The 17,718-nt window shown below is 51.5% G+C and overlaps 1 protein-coding gene and 1 long non-coding RNA gene across 7 annotated transcripts in view; one reads left to right on the plus strand and one right to left on the minus strand.

The window, feature by feature from the left end:
• ARHGEF2 (Rho/Rac guanine nucleotide exchange factor 2) overlaps nt 1–17,718 on the minus strand; it is a 113,824-nt gene that overhangs the window by 52,202 nt on the left and 43,904 nt on the right. Inside the window, exon 1 of one of the 6 annotated variants that reach the window (XM_044991034.1) lies at nt 7,113–7,212. The exons of 4 other annotated variants lie outside the window; for them this stretch is intronic. Coding sequence is in view for 1 of the 2 variants with exons in the window: in XM_044991031.1 (XP_044846966.1) it covers nt 4,750–4,812 (63 nt within the window). In the remaining variant the exon portion in view is untranslated. Of the gene's footprint in view, nt 1–4,749; nt 5,063–7,112; nt 7,213–17,718 lie in introns of those variants that run through there. One more of the 6 variants, XM_044991031.1, reaches the window with a different exon arrangement.
• Nucleotides 4,926–15,747, plus strand: LOC123351585. Its single transcript, XR_006574040.1, has 3 exons — nt 4,926–5,059; nt 8,018–8,123; nt 14,896–15,747. It is a non-coding gene; the product is annotated as an uncharacterized LOC123351585 (long non-coding RNA).

Below are 17,718 nucleotides of genomic sequence, written 5' to 3' on the forward strand. Positions count from 1 at the left end.
TAAACCAAGTCTCACAACTTTGGGGGCTTGAAATGTTTTGGGTCAGTAATACGGCACACGCTTCCAGTGCCTAGCGCACCAGAGCTCCGGTCTCAGTTGGCCACTGAAATAATACAAATGAATAACACGTCCCCCACCAATTTAGATTATTTCACCCCTTCTCGAGAGGATATTTTGCTCCTTATCACCTTCCCCAGACATGCCTGTAACACAACAGCACAGCCGCTCTCCAGTCCCACTCCCCGCAGGCCGGGAACAAAGCAATCTTTCAAATGCCCAGTTCCTTCCTCCCCTTAACTTTGCAACAAAAGATGCCCTCAAACCCAAACACGCAGGGAGAGGCCGGCGGAGTTTCAGGGGCGGGAGATCCTGCCAAGGCAGAGTTTGACCAGGAGCACAACTGGCTCCTTTCAGGCAGGAGATGAAAGCAGAGGCGCTAGCCTCCGAATCACAGGTTCCCCATTCAGCCCCCATGACTTCACCTTTCCAGCAAGACCCCAGCTCACAACAGCCCCTTTATGCCGGATGCACAACGGTGCCGGTAGACGCAAGAGGCCCGGTATGGAGTAAACAAGACTGAGCCAGCATCGCCCCCCCGCCCCCTTCAACATTCACGAGTCGGGGCCCTCCCCTCGCCGCAAAATCGTGAGATTGGATTTGAAAACCAGGAGATTTTAAAAGCAGTAATAAGGCAGGGATGCTTTTAGTTGCCCTCTAGAGTTTGAGATTTGGCGGGGGGGGGGGGGGATGAGAAGGGTGTCAGCTGTTCAAGCTTTTCTCTGCAACCGTGAGAGACAGAAACTCATGGGGGGTGGATTTTAAATCAAAGCAGAGGTTCAAGCCTATTTCACATGATTCCAGGAGCTGGGGATTTAAGGAAACACACCAAATACCGAAATCACGGGAGTTGCTAACACTGGTCCACCTCCCACACTCCATCCACTTCTGAGTCAAAGCGGTTTGTAACCCTCGCTGTCTATTATGCCCAGTTTCTCCCACGGTCACTCCACACCATCCCCAGCCCTCTCTGGCTTGGTCTTGGGTTTCAGACACCAGTTTAATCCCCCCCCCACACACACACATACGAGAAGCAAAGTCCCAGTGGGGAGTCCCAAGAGACAGGCACTAGGGGTTTGCCCCAACCAGCTGCCCCCAGAGCTGGAATCTCCAGGGCCAAGGAAGCCTCCATCTTAAGCAGAGATGGGCCCAGCGCTGCAGAGAGGGACTTTCCCACAGGGTCCAGACCCACAGAGTGTTGGTTCCACCCATGTGGAAGATGCAGGTAGTAGCGGTTCTCCACGCCCCCCGAATGGCTCCCCCACGGCCCGTTCCCAAAAGGGTCATGGCCCCACACTGAAGGCTTCCACCACCCTGGATCCAGGACCAGACCCCGGCTCTTCAGAATCCTGGCAAATTCCTTTTCAGGCACTTCTGGGAGCAACCTCAGCAGCCTCCGGTGCCCATCGTGTCTGCTAGGAAGCCAGACCTCCCAGGAGCTGCCCGGTGTGGCGCTCCTCATCCCCCTCTCTGCCTATCCTTGGCAGGCCTTGCTCAGCCAAAAACCAAGGGCTCTGGATAGCAGAAGAGGGGTGGGGGGTGCTTGGCAGGGCGGAGTGAGGGGAGCTGAGAGAGATGCATGGGGAGATCCCAGGCACGGGCCACCACCACCCCTTGCCAGCTAGCTCCCCCTGGCTTTCAGTGGGGGGCGACTATTTTAAAGACCGTGACAGCTGGTGGCAGCAGCCTGCAAGCAGGGAGCGGGAGCCAGGAGGGGAAAGTGGCAACTCTCCAAGTGCCTGAGATCGGTCATAGCCACTGCAGCTCTGCCCCCAACCAGGCCTCTTGGGAGCGGAGATGCATTTAGACCCCAAGCCCAGCTGGGGTGCGGCAAGCAGGGTGCTGATGAAATCATCCGACATGCAAACCACCACTTCCCCCCACATCCCAATACGCAGCCACTCATGACCAGCCCGCCCCTCCCAGACCCTGAGAAAGCCCCGCCTCAGCATTTCCTTCCCAACATGCACCGAGGGCTGCTAAATTTGAACATCCCATCAGGAGCCGGCGAGCAACAAAAATCCTCCTCTAAGAACTCTGACCGAAGGCGGGATTGAACCTGGGACCAGCCACCGGAGGGGGACACAGTTGATAGTTAAGCCTGAATCCCGGTAACACATTCTACAGATAGAGAAACTGAGGCACAAAGGAGGCTGGACACCAAAGAGGACACAGTGAGGCAGTGGCTGAACTGAGAATAGAACCCAGTCGTCCTGACTCCCACTCCTCCGTTCTAACCACGCTGGAACCAGGAAGAGAACCCAGGTGTCTCCGGCACCCAGTCCCCTGTTCTACATTCCCCTCCCAGAGCCAGGAATAGAACCCAGGAGTCCAGCTGCTGATGTCTTAACCACAACTCCACCCTCCTTCAGCGTCAGCACAGCACCCACCAGGGCCTGCCAATCAACGCTGCTGGCAGAGCAGTCAGCTACTCGTGCCAAGCGCCGGCACCAATCTGCCCCTCCGAGAGACACAAGCATCCTGCCAGTCTGCCGGGTGCAGCGTCCCCCCCCCGCCTGTTCTCATGGCACCAGCTGGGGCCTCAAAGCTTCCCAGCAGCCAACAAAAACACGGCTGCTCTGGGTTTCGAGATACCAAGGTCTCATTTCATCAGGCCAGCTATTGCCTCATGAGCTGGCAAGGGAAGGGACCCGCCACCCCCAACTGAGCTACAGTTCCCTTCCCCGCCTCCTTAGCAGTGTAGCAGCTGGGGATTAGCAGGGAGACCTCCTCCCAGTGGCAGTTCTCAGGTAGACACCCCCTCCAACTCCCCCCCCCCTCTGATCTGCCACTATACTAAGCTTCAAGAGCAGAGATGTACCCAGAACCCAAACCCTGGTTCCAAACATCTCCCGAGATGGGCTTACTGACTCTGTGCCGCCTTGGGAGAGGCCCGTCAGCTCTGTGCCTCAGTTTCCCCCACCTGCAAAAGGAGGGAGGAATCATCCTTCCTTTCAACTACCCTTTGTCTATCTGGCAGGGACAGAGGTCTCACTAGGTGTACGTACAGCACCAGTCACGATGGGGGCCCGATCTGGAGCCTGTGGGTGCTACTGTAATAATAAATCAGAGGTCTGATCCTCCTTTACACCAAGGTCCCTATGGCTGAAAGTGTAAAGGAATTGATAGAGGCCTCAGTGTGGTGTAATTTATCTGCCAGATCGGCGTAAAGGGACCCTGGTACAAAGGAGCATCAGGCCCAAAAGCATGAGGACGCCTGGAATCTGGATCAAGACCTGAACCCATCTCTGATTTGGAGACACCCTAGAAGGATAAAGCTTATTATGAAGTCACATGTGCCGTCTCTTTTCCTTTCTCCCTGCCCGGTGTTTGCAACGATCCCCTGTTTTACTGGTGGAGAGAGGACTCCCAGATTGCCTGGATTTCATCCTGTGCAGCCCCCCAGGCCTGCTGGCAAAGGGGGCCCTGCAAGGCTGGACAATAGCAGCATTTTAGCTCAGCGCTATTTTAACCACCATGCTGGGAGCATCACATGGCTACGGAAACCACTTCATTGTGCCTGGCCGGAGCTGATAAATAGCCCCACGTGGCAGCAGCTCCAGTGTCACCCCTGGGGTCTAAAAACAGGGGGGAAGCAACAAGAAAGCAGTGGTGGGTGGGTGCGTGGGTGGAAAAGGGGGATTTTTATACCCCCTTCTCAACTGCATCACACAGTTACGCTGCCTCCCGGGGCTCTCCCCTATACAACGGGGCTGGTGCAGGATCCAGAGTTCAATCTCCAAATCCCTCTTGACAAAAAGAACCGGTGGAACATTGTAGACTGGGGGTGGGGGAATTCAAAGACACAGAATCACCGCGGGCCATGAAGGTGGGATTTTCAAATGGGCCTCCCTCCCTGCCCCCAGCTCGGAACCAGCACCCGAGCCCGAAGTGCACAGGTCCAAACGGGACCCCCCACCGGAATCCAGATCGGCTGACGGATCTGCACCTCCCCACACACACACACTTGGTAAGTTAAAACCGCTCCGTCTTTGGGGTTGCCCAGCCCAGCCCCTTTGCAGGCACCATCTCCCCAGCCTAAGTGGTTTTGCAGATGCCTGCTTAATAGGAACCAGCTACAGGGGCCCTCCAGACACAGATTACTGCCCCCCACCCCCTCCACGAGGGAAGGGAGCTCAGACCAGACAGCGGCTGAGCCACAAAGAGCAGAGACAGACAGACAGAGTCTCTCTCCACACGCCAGTAAAGTTCTCGCCTTGCCCAGGACTTGGGATTCCGCCGCTCCCCTAATGGCCGAGAGACCCCGGCGAGCTGCTCGTCAGCCCAGCATGGGGGGGGGGTGTCTCTCCATCACCCCCACCCCTGCGGAGCTGAAGGCAGGAGTCGGAATGGCACCTGGGTGCGTGCGCGAAGAGGGTCTATGGGGGCGATTCTGGAGAGATTGATCAGAAACCCGGGGGGTGGAAATAGACCATTTCTCCTCACCCCCCCCCCCAGAACTTAAAATAAAGGATTCAACTTTCAGATCGGGCGCAGTTAGATTTAAAAGGGGAACAGCTGCCCCCTCCGTCCCCTCCCAGATCCCCTCACCCCGCGCCCAAGCAGCTGCCCCCTCTCTCCCAGACCCGACCCCCCTCCACGGCCCCTCCCAGAAACTCCCCCCCCCCACCCCGCGCCCCAAATATCGCAGAGCTGCTTTTTCCCCCCCAAGGGAGGGGGGGGGGCACCGACCTTCCACGCGATGTCCTTTGTCCGGTCAATCCTGGTCCTGGCCAGCGATTCGATCCGAGACATAGTCCGGCGCCCCAGGCTCCGGATCCGCGGGGGATTGGCCCCCCGGAGCGGCGCGGCGCGTTCAGACGGGCGGCGCTAGCAGCAGGGACCTCAGCCCGGCTCCGGCGCAGGAAGTCAAAGAGCCGCGGAGCTCGCCGCGCAGCTCGCTTATTCAAATCAGTCTCCTCCTCTCCGGAGCCCGGCTGGGGCCAGCGCCCACCCACCTCCGAGCGGCCCCGGAGCGGCCGAGCCTCCCACGCGGGGAGGGGTGAGTGGGGCCGCGGGGGAGGGAATCCCCCATCAGGGGCCGCCGGGGTGGGGGAAGCGACCGAAACTGGCTGGCTGGAGCTGATCTTTGTGAGAGCGAGGGAGGAGCCCGCCCAGTCCCTGAACTCTGCCCCGGGCAAACAGCCTCCGAGCTGGGCTTTACCGGGGGCGCGCGGGGGGGTGGCCAACCCGCCCTGGAATCTCCAGGAATTCAGGATTAAGCTTTAAAAGTTTGTGGCACGTGGTGAAGCCTCCAGGAAGCCCTCCAGCCCTGTCCGGTTTGTTCACTCAGCAGGGCCGCCCAGAGGCCTGGGGCAAAGCAATTTTGGGGGCCTCTTCCATTAAAAAAAGTTGCAATACTATAGAATATTATGTTCTTGTGGGGGCCCAGGGCAAATTGCCCCACTTCCCCCCCTCCCCAGCTGCCCTGTTACTTATTGTTTATAGTAGGGTCTTCCCTTGCTCAGGGCATCATTTGTCATGAGAGAGCTGCCGGGGCTCAAGCTATTTTGTTTTACTTGCATAACTGATGCAGCGAGTCCAGAGGGGCTGGGGCTGAGAACTGCCAAGCCAGAGGTGCTGCCAAAAAGCACCGAAAGGGGGCTTAAAACAACCCCCTCCCCAGCTCCACCCCACGCCCCAGCTCCTGGGGGAGTTTAGACCCAGACCTGGACTGAAACAGCAGCTTCCAGTCTCTGCACCCAGTCCAGTCTGCAGCCCCTGCAAACAGAACGGAGCCCAACTGGCATCCGCTGGTCTGGCTGCTCCCCCCACCCCCGGCAGTCACTCATTGAGCAAGTTACATTTTACGAGCCAAGGTGTCCTCAAACAATGAGAAAGGGCCAGGCCTAAGAGCAGCTCAGATGGCGCACACCTGCACAAGCGCTAGCAATCTCAGCCTTCAGATAGCAGAGTTTGCAAAGCTCTTGGAGACGGATAAGGAGCTCATGGTTCACCTCTCATTTTGGCCTGAAATGCAGCTTCTTCTGGGGTGGAGCACAATGGCTGGCTGTCACCACCCAACAGGAAGAGAGGGGGAAAAAATACTCTGTCTAGCAGCAAATGTACACAAGCCAGGAACCTGGCCAGGGCACATGCCTCAAACAGGCCCCTGGATTTTCAAATGCAGGCAGAAAAACCTGCCTAAGATCTCTCCAACGCAAAAAAGCATGAGTGGTTCTAACTGGGTAAGGGGGGGTAGAGGGAGGGTCGCGAACTGGGAGCAAAGGGCAGATCAGCAGCTGATGGAGTTCAAAGGGAAGCTTGCAATACACACTGGGGGGGCGGGGATGGAGAGTCACTGCTCAGCGGGACCTTCCTGGCTTCCTGCTGGGACAACAGTCACTCAGGACAATAGCCTAGGAAGCTGCTGTAGTGGGGAAGGGGCCGGAAAGGAGGATACACATTCAGGCTTTATCTACATGGGAGGAGATGTCCCAGTTGCAGCCATGGGGATAGGTGCACCAGTGCAGTCCCGTAGCACATCAGGACTCCTGGGTCCTCTGCGCAGCGCTGTGTGAATTTAGAGCAAACTGCTTCCCCAGCTGTGAAATGGGGGTATACAAGATTCACATCATGGTAATACCTAGGAACCCCCCTCACAGAGCAGGCAGGGCCCCATGGTGCAAGGCACTGTACAAATACAGAACTAAAACATGGTCCCTGCATCCAAAGAGCTTCCGATCCACCTAACAAGAGCTAACTCACAGGAGGTGGGCGAGGCTGGTTTGCAAGGCGCTTCGGCATCTTGCATTCTAGCAGCATGATCAGAAGGGAGCAGGTACCTCATTAAGTGGGTGATTTTTATTAGTTTAGCAACAACAGAGATTAATGCTCATAGTAGGTGTCAAGAGCTGCCCACCAGAAACTATTCACCATGCACATCCGGAAGCTTTCTGGGTCCTAGAAAACCCAGGATGTTCCTGATCGCCACCTACTGGCACTTTAGCTATTAACTCACTATGTGTGTAACACATCTGTCTGTACACACACAGCACACAAAAGACAGTCTGTTCCCTGGGGAAACTGAGGCACAGAGCAGGGAAGTGACTCACCCAAGGTCAAACAGCAGGCCAGTGTCAGAGCCAGGGATAGAATCCAGGCCTCCCATGTCCCAGTTCAGTGCACTATCCACTAGAAATAAATTAATTCAAGAAGAAAGCAGCCAAAAGACAGAAAGCACCTGTCTCTGGTCACCTGTTCTAATCACTATCAACATTGCAAGGCACAGAGCTGCCACTCCTTTCTGGCTATCAATACAGCCTGCAGCTGCAGGCTACAGGGCAGGGCTCACCTGACCCTCAATGGGCTGATTAACAACCTCATTAGCTGCCAGGATGTCCTCATCTCTGAGTCTCTCCGCCCAGGCTGGCCCATTTCTCTTGACAAACCAGAGGCCCCGATTCCAATTCGCATAAAGGAGCTCCTTTAAACTGCAGCAGCCTAGGGCCCCTACATAAAGCCAAAGCGGAACAGAGTCCTGCTGGCTGATGTCGAACAAGTCACATCCATGCCTCAGTTTCCCCATCTGTAAAAAGGGGGCTAATGCTACTGACCCCCTTTGCGAAGCACTCTGAGGTGTAAGTATTATTATTACTGTACATTAGAATCAAGGCCCAGAATCTCTCACAAAAGGAAATCTAAGGTCTCAGATTCTGGAAAAGAAATAGGAAGCCACGTAATTGCTTCTGAGAAACACGCTTAAAGTTAGACAATGGCAATGTACAATTGACTCCGCTCCAGAATTCCTCCTAGCTTATTAGAAGTGGAAGGTAAGAGCTGTGTTCCTGGAGAGGTAATTTCCACTGCATACATTATATTGTTTGAGATTCACTCCAGGGGCTGGGTAGACGCATTAACTCCTTGCCTATCAAAAACACCTTTTCATCTAAAGGACCAGAACGCGTTTTATAAGCAATACTTTTTAAACTTCCCTGTGTTGCCATTCTCGTTTTTACAGACGAGGTAAACTGAGGCATAGCGACTTGTGCAAGGTCAGCCGGAGAGCAATGGAAGGACCCCGGAAATTCTACAACTCCTGTGCTGCCAACTGTCATGATTTTTTGGTGAGTCTCATGGGATATTAGGAGGTTTTTTTGTTTAAAAAAAGTGTACCCCATCTTCTGGAGTCATGTCATTACAACAGAACCTCGGAGTTATGAACACCAGAGTTACAAACTGACTGGTCAACCACATACCTCCTTTGGAACCAGAAATACACAATCAGGCAGCAGCAGAGACCAAACAAACAAAAAAAAAGGCAACAACTACAGTATTATGTTAAATGTAAACTACTGGAAAATAAAGTGAAAGGAACATGTTTCTTCTGCATAGTAAAGTTTCAAAGCTGTATTAAGTCAACGTTCCGTTATAAACTTTTGAAAGAACAACCATAATGTTTTGTTCCGAGTTACAACCAACCTCCATTCCCGAGGTGTCCCTAACTCGGAGGTTCTACTGTGTGTGAGAATCTCCACTGTCATTTAAAAAACAAATACCTTTGTTTATCTGATTTAAAAACAAACAAAAGGAAGTTTGTTTGTTTTTTTCCCCCACAGTCAACCTGTGGGGCTCCTTGCCAGAGGATGTTTTGAAAACCAAGACTATAACAGGGTTAAAAAAGAACTAGATACATTCATGGAGGCCAGATCTATCAATGGCTATTAGCCAGAGTGGACAAGGATGGTGTCCCTAGCCTCTGTTTGCCAGAAGCTGGGAATGAGCGACAGGGGATGGATCACTTGATGATTCCCTGTTCTGTTCATTCCCTCTGGGGCACCTGGCACTGGCCACTGTCAGAAGACAGGACAATGGGCTAGATGGACCTTTGGTCTGACCCAGAATGGCCGTTCTTATGTACCTAGCTAGGGATCATACAACACTTTTCATCAGTAGATCTCAAAGCACTTTACAAAGTCAGTCCGTATTATCCTAATTTCTAGCCTTCACGGCTGTAAAGAAAAGCTTGAAAACCAGAAGGAAAATAAAAAGGACCCCAACATTTCTTCATTTTCTTTTTAAGCCAGTCTCATTATTTCTGGGCGGGCTAACGTGATTTTTGATTGCTTGAGGTTCGCAACCTTGGAACCCAGGCCTGTGCTCTAGCATTCAAGCAGGAACAACCCCTCATGGGATGCCTGGTCTCCGCCGAGCTAATGCACCGTGGTTTCTTTTACCTGCGAGATGTCTGGAATTTGTTTTACAAGGAAACAATCAAACCTTGTTATTTTCTCTAAACTGACCCCTGTACAAACACACAGTCCCTGGCTAAGGGAATCAGCTTCTTAGAAAAATATAAAATGATGAATTATGCCCCGTTCTCCACCATTTGTCCATCATGCTTTTTCCTAAGCCCCTTGTGCACTGATCTGTGGATGATCTTCCGTATTTATCTTAAAACAGAGTAAACTGTTATTGTACGCTCCCTTCCCTGGAAAGAGGCGTTAGAGACACGTATCAACACCCTTTAGGTGACCAAAATCCTCCCTGTCTTCCTCTAAACATCACAACAAAGAGTAAATATTCTGCAAGAGCATTACACCCGGGTGGTCCTGCTGCCGCGTTTACATCTTGTGATCCCACAAAGGCAAGATAAAAGCCGATTGTAAGCAACAGCAGCAGGGAGGAGGAAGATTTAAGAAGGGCGACTTTTAGAGTTTATTTAACCGCACAGACACACAACCCTAAAAACCACCTCCTTTATCAAATGACTCAGCCTGCCAGCTCAGCCAAAACATGGGAACAGTTACCCCAACGCAACAGGAGGAACCCCAAACAATATCACCTTAAGAAGTAGCTAGATCTATGCATGAGCACTATTCCTTCCAAAGAATTTGGCCAGCCCTGCTTAGGAACAAGAGCTGAACTTTCCAGGCCCAAAGGGATTTGGCATTCCTCTTGCAAAATAAGCAATCGTGTAACCACCACCAGAATTACAGAGATGCTAAGCGGGCCTTCCAGAGTATGCTATAATTATACTTGGAACACGACCGGAGAGGAGGCACACGCATCCTGCTGCAGCCTGCCAGACACGCAGACCTCTGTTTTGGAAGAAAAGAACAGATCAAATTGATCAAGATCTGAGAGAGACAGCAGCGTGGACAGAGGTGGGGGAGGTGGCGAGCGGTGCACAGAATCAAACATCCCCCAAGTCATTTTCTCCTCTAGCAGCCCAGTCACTGTCCCCTTTGTTATTTGCAAGATCCCCCAACCAGCCCCAAATCGGTTTACCAACAGAATACAGCCTTGGAAGAGGATTGTCCAGCTGGGCCACGATATTCCTGGGAGCAAAGTGCCGGAATTGGGATATCTGCTAAGATCCTGCTTTATCCTGATGCAGGGTTGGAGTGTGGCACGTTAGACAGGCTCCCAGACTAGATAGCTTATTAGATGTGGTGTTCCAAGAGACAGCCCAGTGTTTCCCAAACTGAGGGTCCCGACCCAAAAGTGGGTCACGGAGAAGTCGCAAGGTTATTGTAGAGGGGCCATGGCATTGCCAACCTTACTTCTGTGCTGCCTTCTGAGTTGGGTGCTCGGAGAGCGGCAGCTGCTGGCCAGGCGCCCAGCTCTGAAGGCAATGCCCTGCCAGCAGCAGCGCACAAGTAGGGTGTCAGTACCATCCCATGCCACCCTTACTTCTGCACTGTTGCCTTCAGAGCTGGACGGCCGGAGAGCGGTGGTTGCTGGCTGGGGGCCCAGCTCTGAAAACAGCACAGAAGTAAGGGTGGCAATAGCATGCCATGCCATTCTTGCATCTGCGCTGCTGCTGGCGGCGGCGCTGCCTTCAGAGCTGGGCTCCCGGCCTGCAGCCGCCGCTCTCCAACCGCCCAGCTCTGAAGGCAGCGCCACCGCCAGCAGCAGCGCAGAAGTAAGGGTGGCAATACCATGCCGACCCTATAATAACCTTGTAACCCCCCCCCCACACACACACACACACCCTTTTGGGTCAGGACCTCCACAGTTACACCACCATGAAATTTCAGATTTAAGTATCTACAATCACAACACTGATGATTTTAAAAATCCTATGACTGAAATTGACCAAAATGGACCATGAATTTGCTGGGGCCCTATTTATATCCCAAACTGGGATGGACCAAAAAAAAAAAAAAAAAGCCCACCGCAGGCGTTCGCGTCACTTCCTCACATCCTAGGAACTTGACGTAATGGATCAGACCCCTGGTTTATCAAGTCGGGTGTATCTGACAGTGGCCAATGCGTAATATTTCACAGGAAGACAAAAAAACCCAAACCACACCATGCTTCAGCCCAATCACCTAGAATGCGCTTCACTTGTTCAGCAAGATGGCACTTGAAGATTAAATGGATACTCATAATGTAGCTCCAACACATGAGGTCTCTCAAAATTGTTACAGCCCAGAGCGTTTCATGAAAAAAAAAAAATTCTGATGGGGAGAAATCTGAGGAGAAAAAAAATCAGTTTATGCAGGATCTGTAGACACGTCTTGTGTTGCAGAGCTCACAATACTAAAACAAAACTTTTCACAGGACTAGGGAGAGGGCCCTGGTTATGCTGGGTGCTGAAGAGAAGCCATGTGTAAGTGTTGCCAGCTTTGCATCATTTTACCATGAGTTTTGTGATATTGGGTGTATTTTCTTAGAGCCCCAGGTCCTGGAGTCGAGAGAGAAACCGGGCTTTCATTTAAAACATAATGAAATGAAGGTCTCGAGAAAAGCTTGAAAATGTGACCCTAAAGACAAAAAACCCCTTGTATTTAAGATCAGGATTTTTGAATGCTTCGGGTCAGTAACGCGGGAAAGAGGGTTTGGGAGTTTGTCAGCGCCACAAGGAAGTTAGACTATGCATGATCGATATCAAAGCGCAGCACGTGCCATTCGGGAGAGCCTCCCAGCACGAGCTAGCGAGCAGCGTCAGGTTTACAGGGCAACTGAGGCCCGTCGGGGTGATAGCCACGACAAAATTAACTCCGAGAATGTGGCCCCAGACAAGTCATGCCAGGCAACGTGACTCTGCACAGACTGAGAACATCATGTTTAACATCACGTCGGCTGGTTGTGGGTACCCTGATCAAAACAGGATGACCTGCAATCAGCTGTCGAGGTGAGACATTGCTTGTTTCTGCTGTTAGTGTAGCTAGAGTCATGTTAAGCTAACCCAGCTCTTCACAGTCATGTTTTAACACCTCATTTCTAGGGAAGACAAGGCTCAACAGAGGATACCGTCCTCGCCCTAGGTCGCAAAACGAGTCAATGGCACAGCTAAGAATAGAGCCCAGGAGTCCCGACTCCCAGACCACCCTTGCTCTAACCCTTAGGAAACACTACCTCCCGTTTGGCAGCCCAAGGGTGGCTAGCACTAGTTAATATGGCTTCTGATTAATGGCCTGCTCCTTAGATTCTGCATTAGCAGGAAGCTAAACGATCATTAAAAAGCATGACAAAAGCCAGAGGCAGAAGTTTTTCTCAGCATGGTTACTCACTGCTTGCAAGCTAAAGGAGGAGAAATAAGGGAACACTTTAGGAATCGGCAAAGCGTCTCTCTGCCATGGATAGAGAACGAGAGCTGGGGCGGGGGGAAGACAAAGACACTGGATCCGTTCCAGTTTTGCATCATTCATGTGTAAAATCTGCAGAGCCGGTTTGCAGCAAAGTGAATATTAAGACGAGGCTGATACTTCACATTAATAAATAATTACGGGAGGGCCGTTAACTTCTCTTTAAGGAACAGCGAAAGACAACGACTCTTTGCCCAGTTTGCTGCGAAGTGCAAGAATTCGGGCAACCACTCTAGAAAATCTCACTTGTTTCCCTGCAGATCGCAGTGCACATGGGTGGGGGGGGTAAAAGTTAGAAATCAGCAGACAGAAACATAAGTTCTGTCAAAGAGAGGGCAGTCTAGCAATTCCAGCTGAGGATGGATGGGGAGCCAGGACTCCTGGGTTCTCTGCCCAGCTCTGGGATGGCAGGGTAAATGACTGCCATTGAGGCTTCTCCATTCTATTTCGGACGCAGCAACCAATTTATCACAGGACCATAGATAATCACTTCATTCTGCCTCAGTTTCCCCACTCTATAAGAGTGGGATAACACGTTACCTACCTAACCAGGGCTGTCATGAAGATTAACTACAGTTTATAAAGTGCTTTGATATCCACACAGTACTATGTGGCACCTTTCATCAAATGATTACAAAGGTGAGAAAGTTTTAACGACTCCATTTCACATGTGGGGAAACTGAGGCACGGAGCAGTTAAATAATTTGACATCTTTCTCACACACAGTGCCGGAAATAGAACTCAGGTGTCCTGATGGCAAATCTCAGGCGCGAACCACTAGAAAAATGCTCCTTTTGAAAGGCAGATAAATACCAAGAGTTATTAGTACAGTGTAGCTGAAGATGGAGATTTAGAAATTAGAGAGAGAAAAGACCAGCTTCTGTAGGGGGAAAGGACAAGCCTTCCAGCTGCACAGAGCTCTTCTCATTTAGAAATTAGGTTGCTTGTGTTTTCTTTAAATCTACTTCAACAGCAATTTTACTTTTAAACCTGCAGTATAATCTGAAATACAAGGGAGTGAGGCTTGCTTTGTTTGCAGGAGGAGCGGGGAGAATCCAGATTAATAGACTAAGATGAAAGAGTTTTGGGGAAAAGATCAAAGATGCAGAGAAGGGTCAGTTGAGGATTTCGGAGGGATTAGACTCTGGCCTTCATCCAAATGAGCATTAACCAATCAAAGGCAGGTGCCTAAACTCATTACAGCAAATCTCAGGGAAGACAGGAGCAGAGGTAGCCACCACCTAAGGATCAGACCCCAACAGACCCTGTGCAGGCAGTTAATTGGGTACCCAGGGCCAGACAGTGCCGATTTACACCACCGTAAATCCAGAATAACTGCACTGGTCTGACACCAGTGTAACGGGACGTAGCTCTGCCCACGTGACCAGCCAACAGAGAGAGGGGCAGCTTCTGAGGAACACAGTCCCGGGGGTTTGTACATTTGAAGTCAAGCTCTGTGTTACAGTCAAAGAAAGAAAAACAGGTACATTTTAAGAGATACAGAGCCTGATCCAAAAGCCTCCCCTCCCCCCCGCTGCCAGCGCTCATGAGTTTAATCACAAACCATGTGATAGAATTAATGTTTCTTCTTAAAGCCCCAGCTGCTGGAGTCACGTGAGTCTATGGGAATCTCAACTCTGATTTAAAAGAAAATAGTAAGTTTCTAGTCCTCATGGCTTCTTGGGAAAAGACAAAAACTCCCCCACATCATAAGCCAGAAGACAAATGAAAAGAATCCCTGTTTTGTTTTGTTTTTAAATTCATTGCTTGTAGGCCCCACTCATGATTTTTTTAACCAATGCTTGAGGCTGGCCATACTGGGAATCAGTGGAAAGGCTCCCAGTGGCTTCAATGCTTTTATGATCAGTGAACAACAGAAACACATTCCCTAGAGCCATCCTGAGAGATGAAACAGTAACTTCAGAGCAGCCTTGCTTTACCCCAAATCGTTGTTTATAGAAATCCAGGGGGCTGGAACCTCCTGTCTTTGTACCACTGTCTCTGCTCCCCCTTTTCCATCTCACCTAGCCCCAGCCCCTTTCCCGAAACCAGACCACAGGTGACGCGAGCGCCTTCTCCTCTGCAGCTTCAAGCCTGTGAGCAGTCCCAGGAACTCAGCGCACATGCTGGTTTCACAGGATCGGGGCCATGAATTGTGGCTTGCTTCATATGTCTAAAGGCCAGAAGGGATCAGCTAGTCGGCGATCCTGCAGGAACTGCCAGGCAAATCTCTGTGGCATGGGCTATGCGGAAGGGTGATCACAATGGTCCCTTCTGGCTTTAATATATCTCTCTAACACAGGCCAGCAGATTTCACTCAGCCCAGTGAGTTCGGCAGGCAGAGACTTGAAGTCAGATCTCCTGAATGCCAGGGCAGCGTCAGATCCACTAAAACCAGCCCCCCGCTCCCCAGTGCTAACACGCAGTAACTCCTGCTCCAAGTGACATTCGTCTCCAGCAGTCAGCAGCAAGAAAAACCCTGGCTTGCCTCTAAATCTACAAAGTCGGATTTTGCATGGGAGCTTTTTCTTTCTCCCTGCTACACAATAAAGCAATCATCATGCATGGGGGCAGGGGGAAAGAGATCGGGGCAGAGAAATTGGACAGGTTAGACCGTAAGCCAGTAAAGTGCTTTTAAAATAAAAATTTTAAAGGCCCGGTAACATTCCACACGACCCAGCGTCTAAGTGAACCCAAGGCGAGGCCATGTGCACATGAAGGGAAAAGCCAGCGGTACACGGCTTAATGAGTAACTGCTAAAACATACCACCGCTAATAAAGATACTCTGTGCCAAGCCAGGAACTATATAGTGCTCCTGAGTGGAGTGTATATACAGAGAGAGCCCCTCAGGGCAGGACTCTTTATACAAACAAAACTCCAACACAAAATAAATTCATTCTGTCCCACAAGACGGGCCGGAAAATGCAACGGGCTGGACGCAGAAGAAAAACATTAGTGTTTAGACAAGAGCAGCAATGTTCTCACTCAGGCCTCTGTTCCAAACGGGGGAGAGGGGAAGGAGGGGGGCACTTTCCCAGCAAGAGAGCTAATAAAAGATTTACCTTCCCTTCTGCCCCCACCACCCCAGTGAGGCCACGCCAGTAGGAGTTTCCTCTAGCGAGTTAACAGAGAAGGATTATTTCCCAAATCCCACAGGAGCAGCTGGAGTAAAGCTGGAAGTTTAAAGGGGCTGCATGGCCCAGTGGGAGACCCCGGCTCCCTCACCTTGGACAAGGACCTCTCAGCATCCATTCCCCCTCCCACCCTGGCGCAGTGGGGAGGACACTGGGCTGGCCCCCAAGGAAGCTAGGTTCTACTCCTGGATCTGCCACTGACTCTGTGAGAGACCTTGGGCAAGTCATGGCCCCTCTCTGTGCCTCAGTTTCCCCATCTATAAAATGGGGAATTAATAAAGACTCCTTTTCCCCATCCCTATGCAGAGTGGAAACTCTAGGGGAAAGATCTGTCTCTCTACACATGTCTGGGCAGCACCCAGGTGGAACTCTAGCAGCTACACTCATTCAAACAGATAACACCTCCCCATCCATAGATCCCCAAGTGCTTTCCAGAGGAAGGCAGTACCATTAGCCCCACTTTACAGATGGGGCAACATTAGTTACCAGAGGTCACCCAGCAGCCAACCTAGGAATAGAACCCAGGGCTCCTGAGTCCCAGCCTGGTGCGCTATCCACTAGGCCATGATGAAGGAAAGGGATTCAGAAGGAAACTTTTAAAAGCAAAGGGCTAGTTAGCCACCTGTCCTGTGCAGTCTGTGTGCTGGAGGACAGATTTACTCTCCCCTCTTTATTTAAGGGAGCAGCAAGACCCTGCCGTAAGGTTGGATGGACACACACACACGGCACAGCGAGGAAAGAAAAGTGTGTGTGTGTGTGTTTCACCCAACCACCCTGTTTGCAGTGGGCCTGTCCCTCCCCCCCAACCTCCCTTTGCCGGAGGGTAGTCAACCCAGCTTCCGGGGCTGTGCAAGGGAGTCCAGTGAAAGCAGTAGCCTGTGTAACTTAACAGGCGTCCGCATGGCCTAGTGGTTAGAGCAGAGGACTGGGACTCAGAGTTTACTGCTGACTTTGGCCAACTCAATTTCCCTCTCTCCAGCGGCTCCTCCTTTGGGCTGGGCTTCACCCATCTCTTCTACAGCCCAGGCACTAGCCATGCAGCATGTCAAGTCATTAGATTAGGAGGAGAGGGGCTGGGACTCAGGACTCCTGGGTCCCACTCCCAGCTCAGTCACCACCTCATTCTGGGAGCTTAGGTGTGTCACCACACCTCTCCCTGCCTCAGTTTGCCTTGCTCTGGAATGGGGAGAAGATACTTCAAGCAATACTTGGGGGACCTTGGGGTAAAGGAGCGGAGGCCTGAAATACAAGTTGCTGGAGATGGGCAATCTCGCCTATAACCAATGGAGACCGGGGAAGGAATAAGTGGGTTTGAATGGGACATTTGGTCACCGTCACCAGAAACAGCATCTTCCATCTCAGAACCTGCTGAACCTGAAAAGCAGCCCCAGAGGAACAAGGACACCTGAGCGCTAGGCGCCCTGCCTTCAAGTCAACAGGACTCAGGAGATCGAGTTTCCTCTTCTTTTCACCATGGGAACCAGCGCTGCTCCCCACTCCTCCGCCGCCATCCATCCCAGCGACGGACACCATTGCTTAACGAGATCCCAGCAACAGAACGCCCGTTCCCTGTAAGCTGAGATTTAACACGGGCTGCGCCGCCGAGAAATGGAAACAGTCCAGTGTTTGGGTCACCCAACAGCTGAGTTAGAGCCCGATCCTGCAGACACACAAGTAACTTCCCCCAGAGTAGCGGGTCCCATTGAATTACCGACACACAAGCACCTGCAAGATCAGAACCCTCACACCTTGGCTATACGCCACAGTTGCATTGACTGATTTTAAACAGGTGCAAATCCCCTTATGTGGACACTTAAATCTGATTGCATTTGGCTTAATTTGGTGTATCCTGGTTCACTAAATTAAGACACCAATACATCACTGGGATTTAAATTGAGGTAACTAATAAGAATATTTAAATATTAAGATATAATTTAAAAATTGAGATAAACTGTGCATAGATAAGGCCTGTGTCATTTTTGTGGCCTGG

This window comes from Mauremys mutica, chromosome 17, assembly GCF_020497125.1.
Source record: "Mauremys mutica isolate MM-2020 ecotype Southern chromosome 17, ASM2049712v1, whole genome shotgun sequence".
Lineage (NCBI taxonomy): Eukaryota > Metazoa > Chordata > Testudines > Geoemydidae > Mauremys > Mauremys mutica.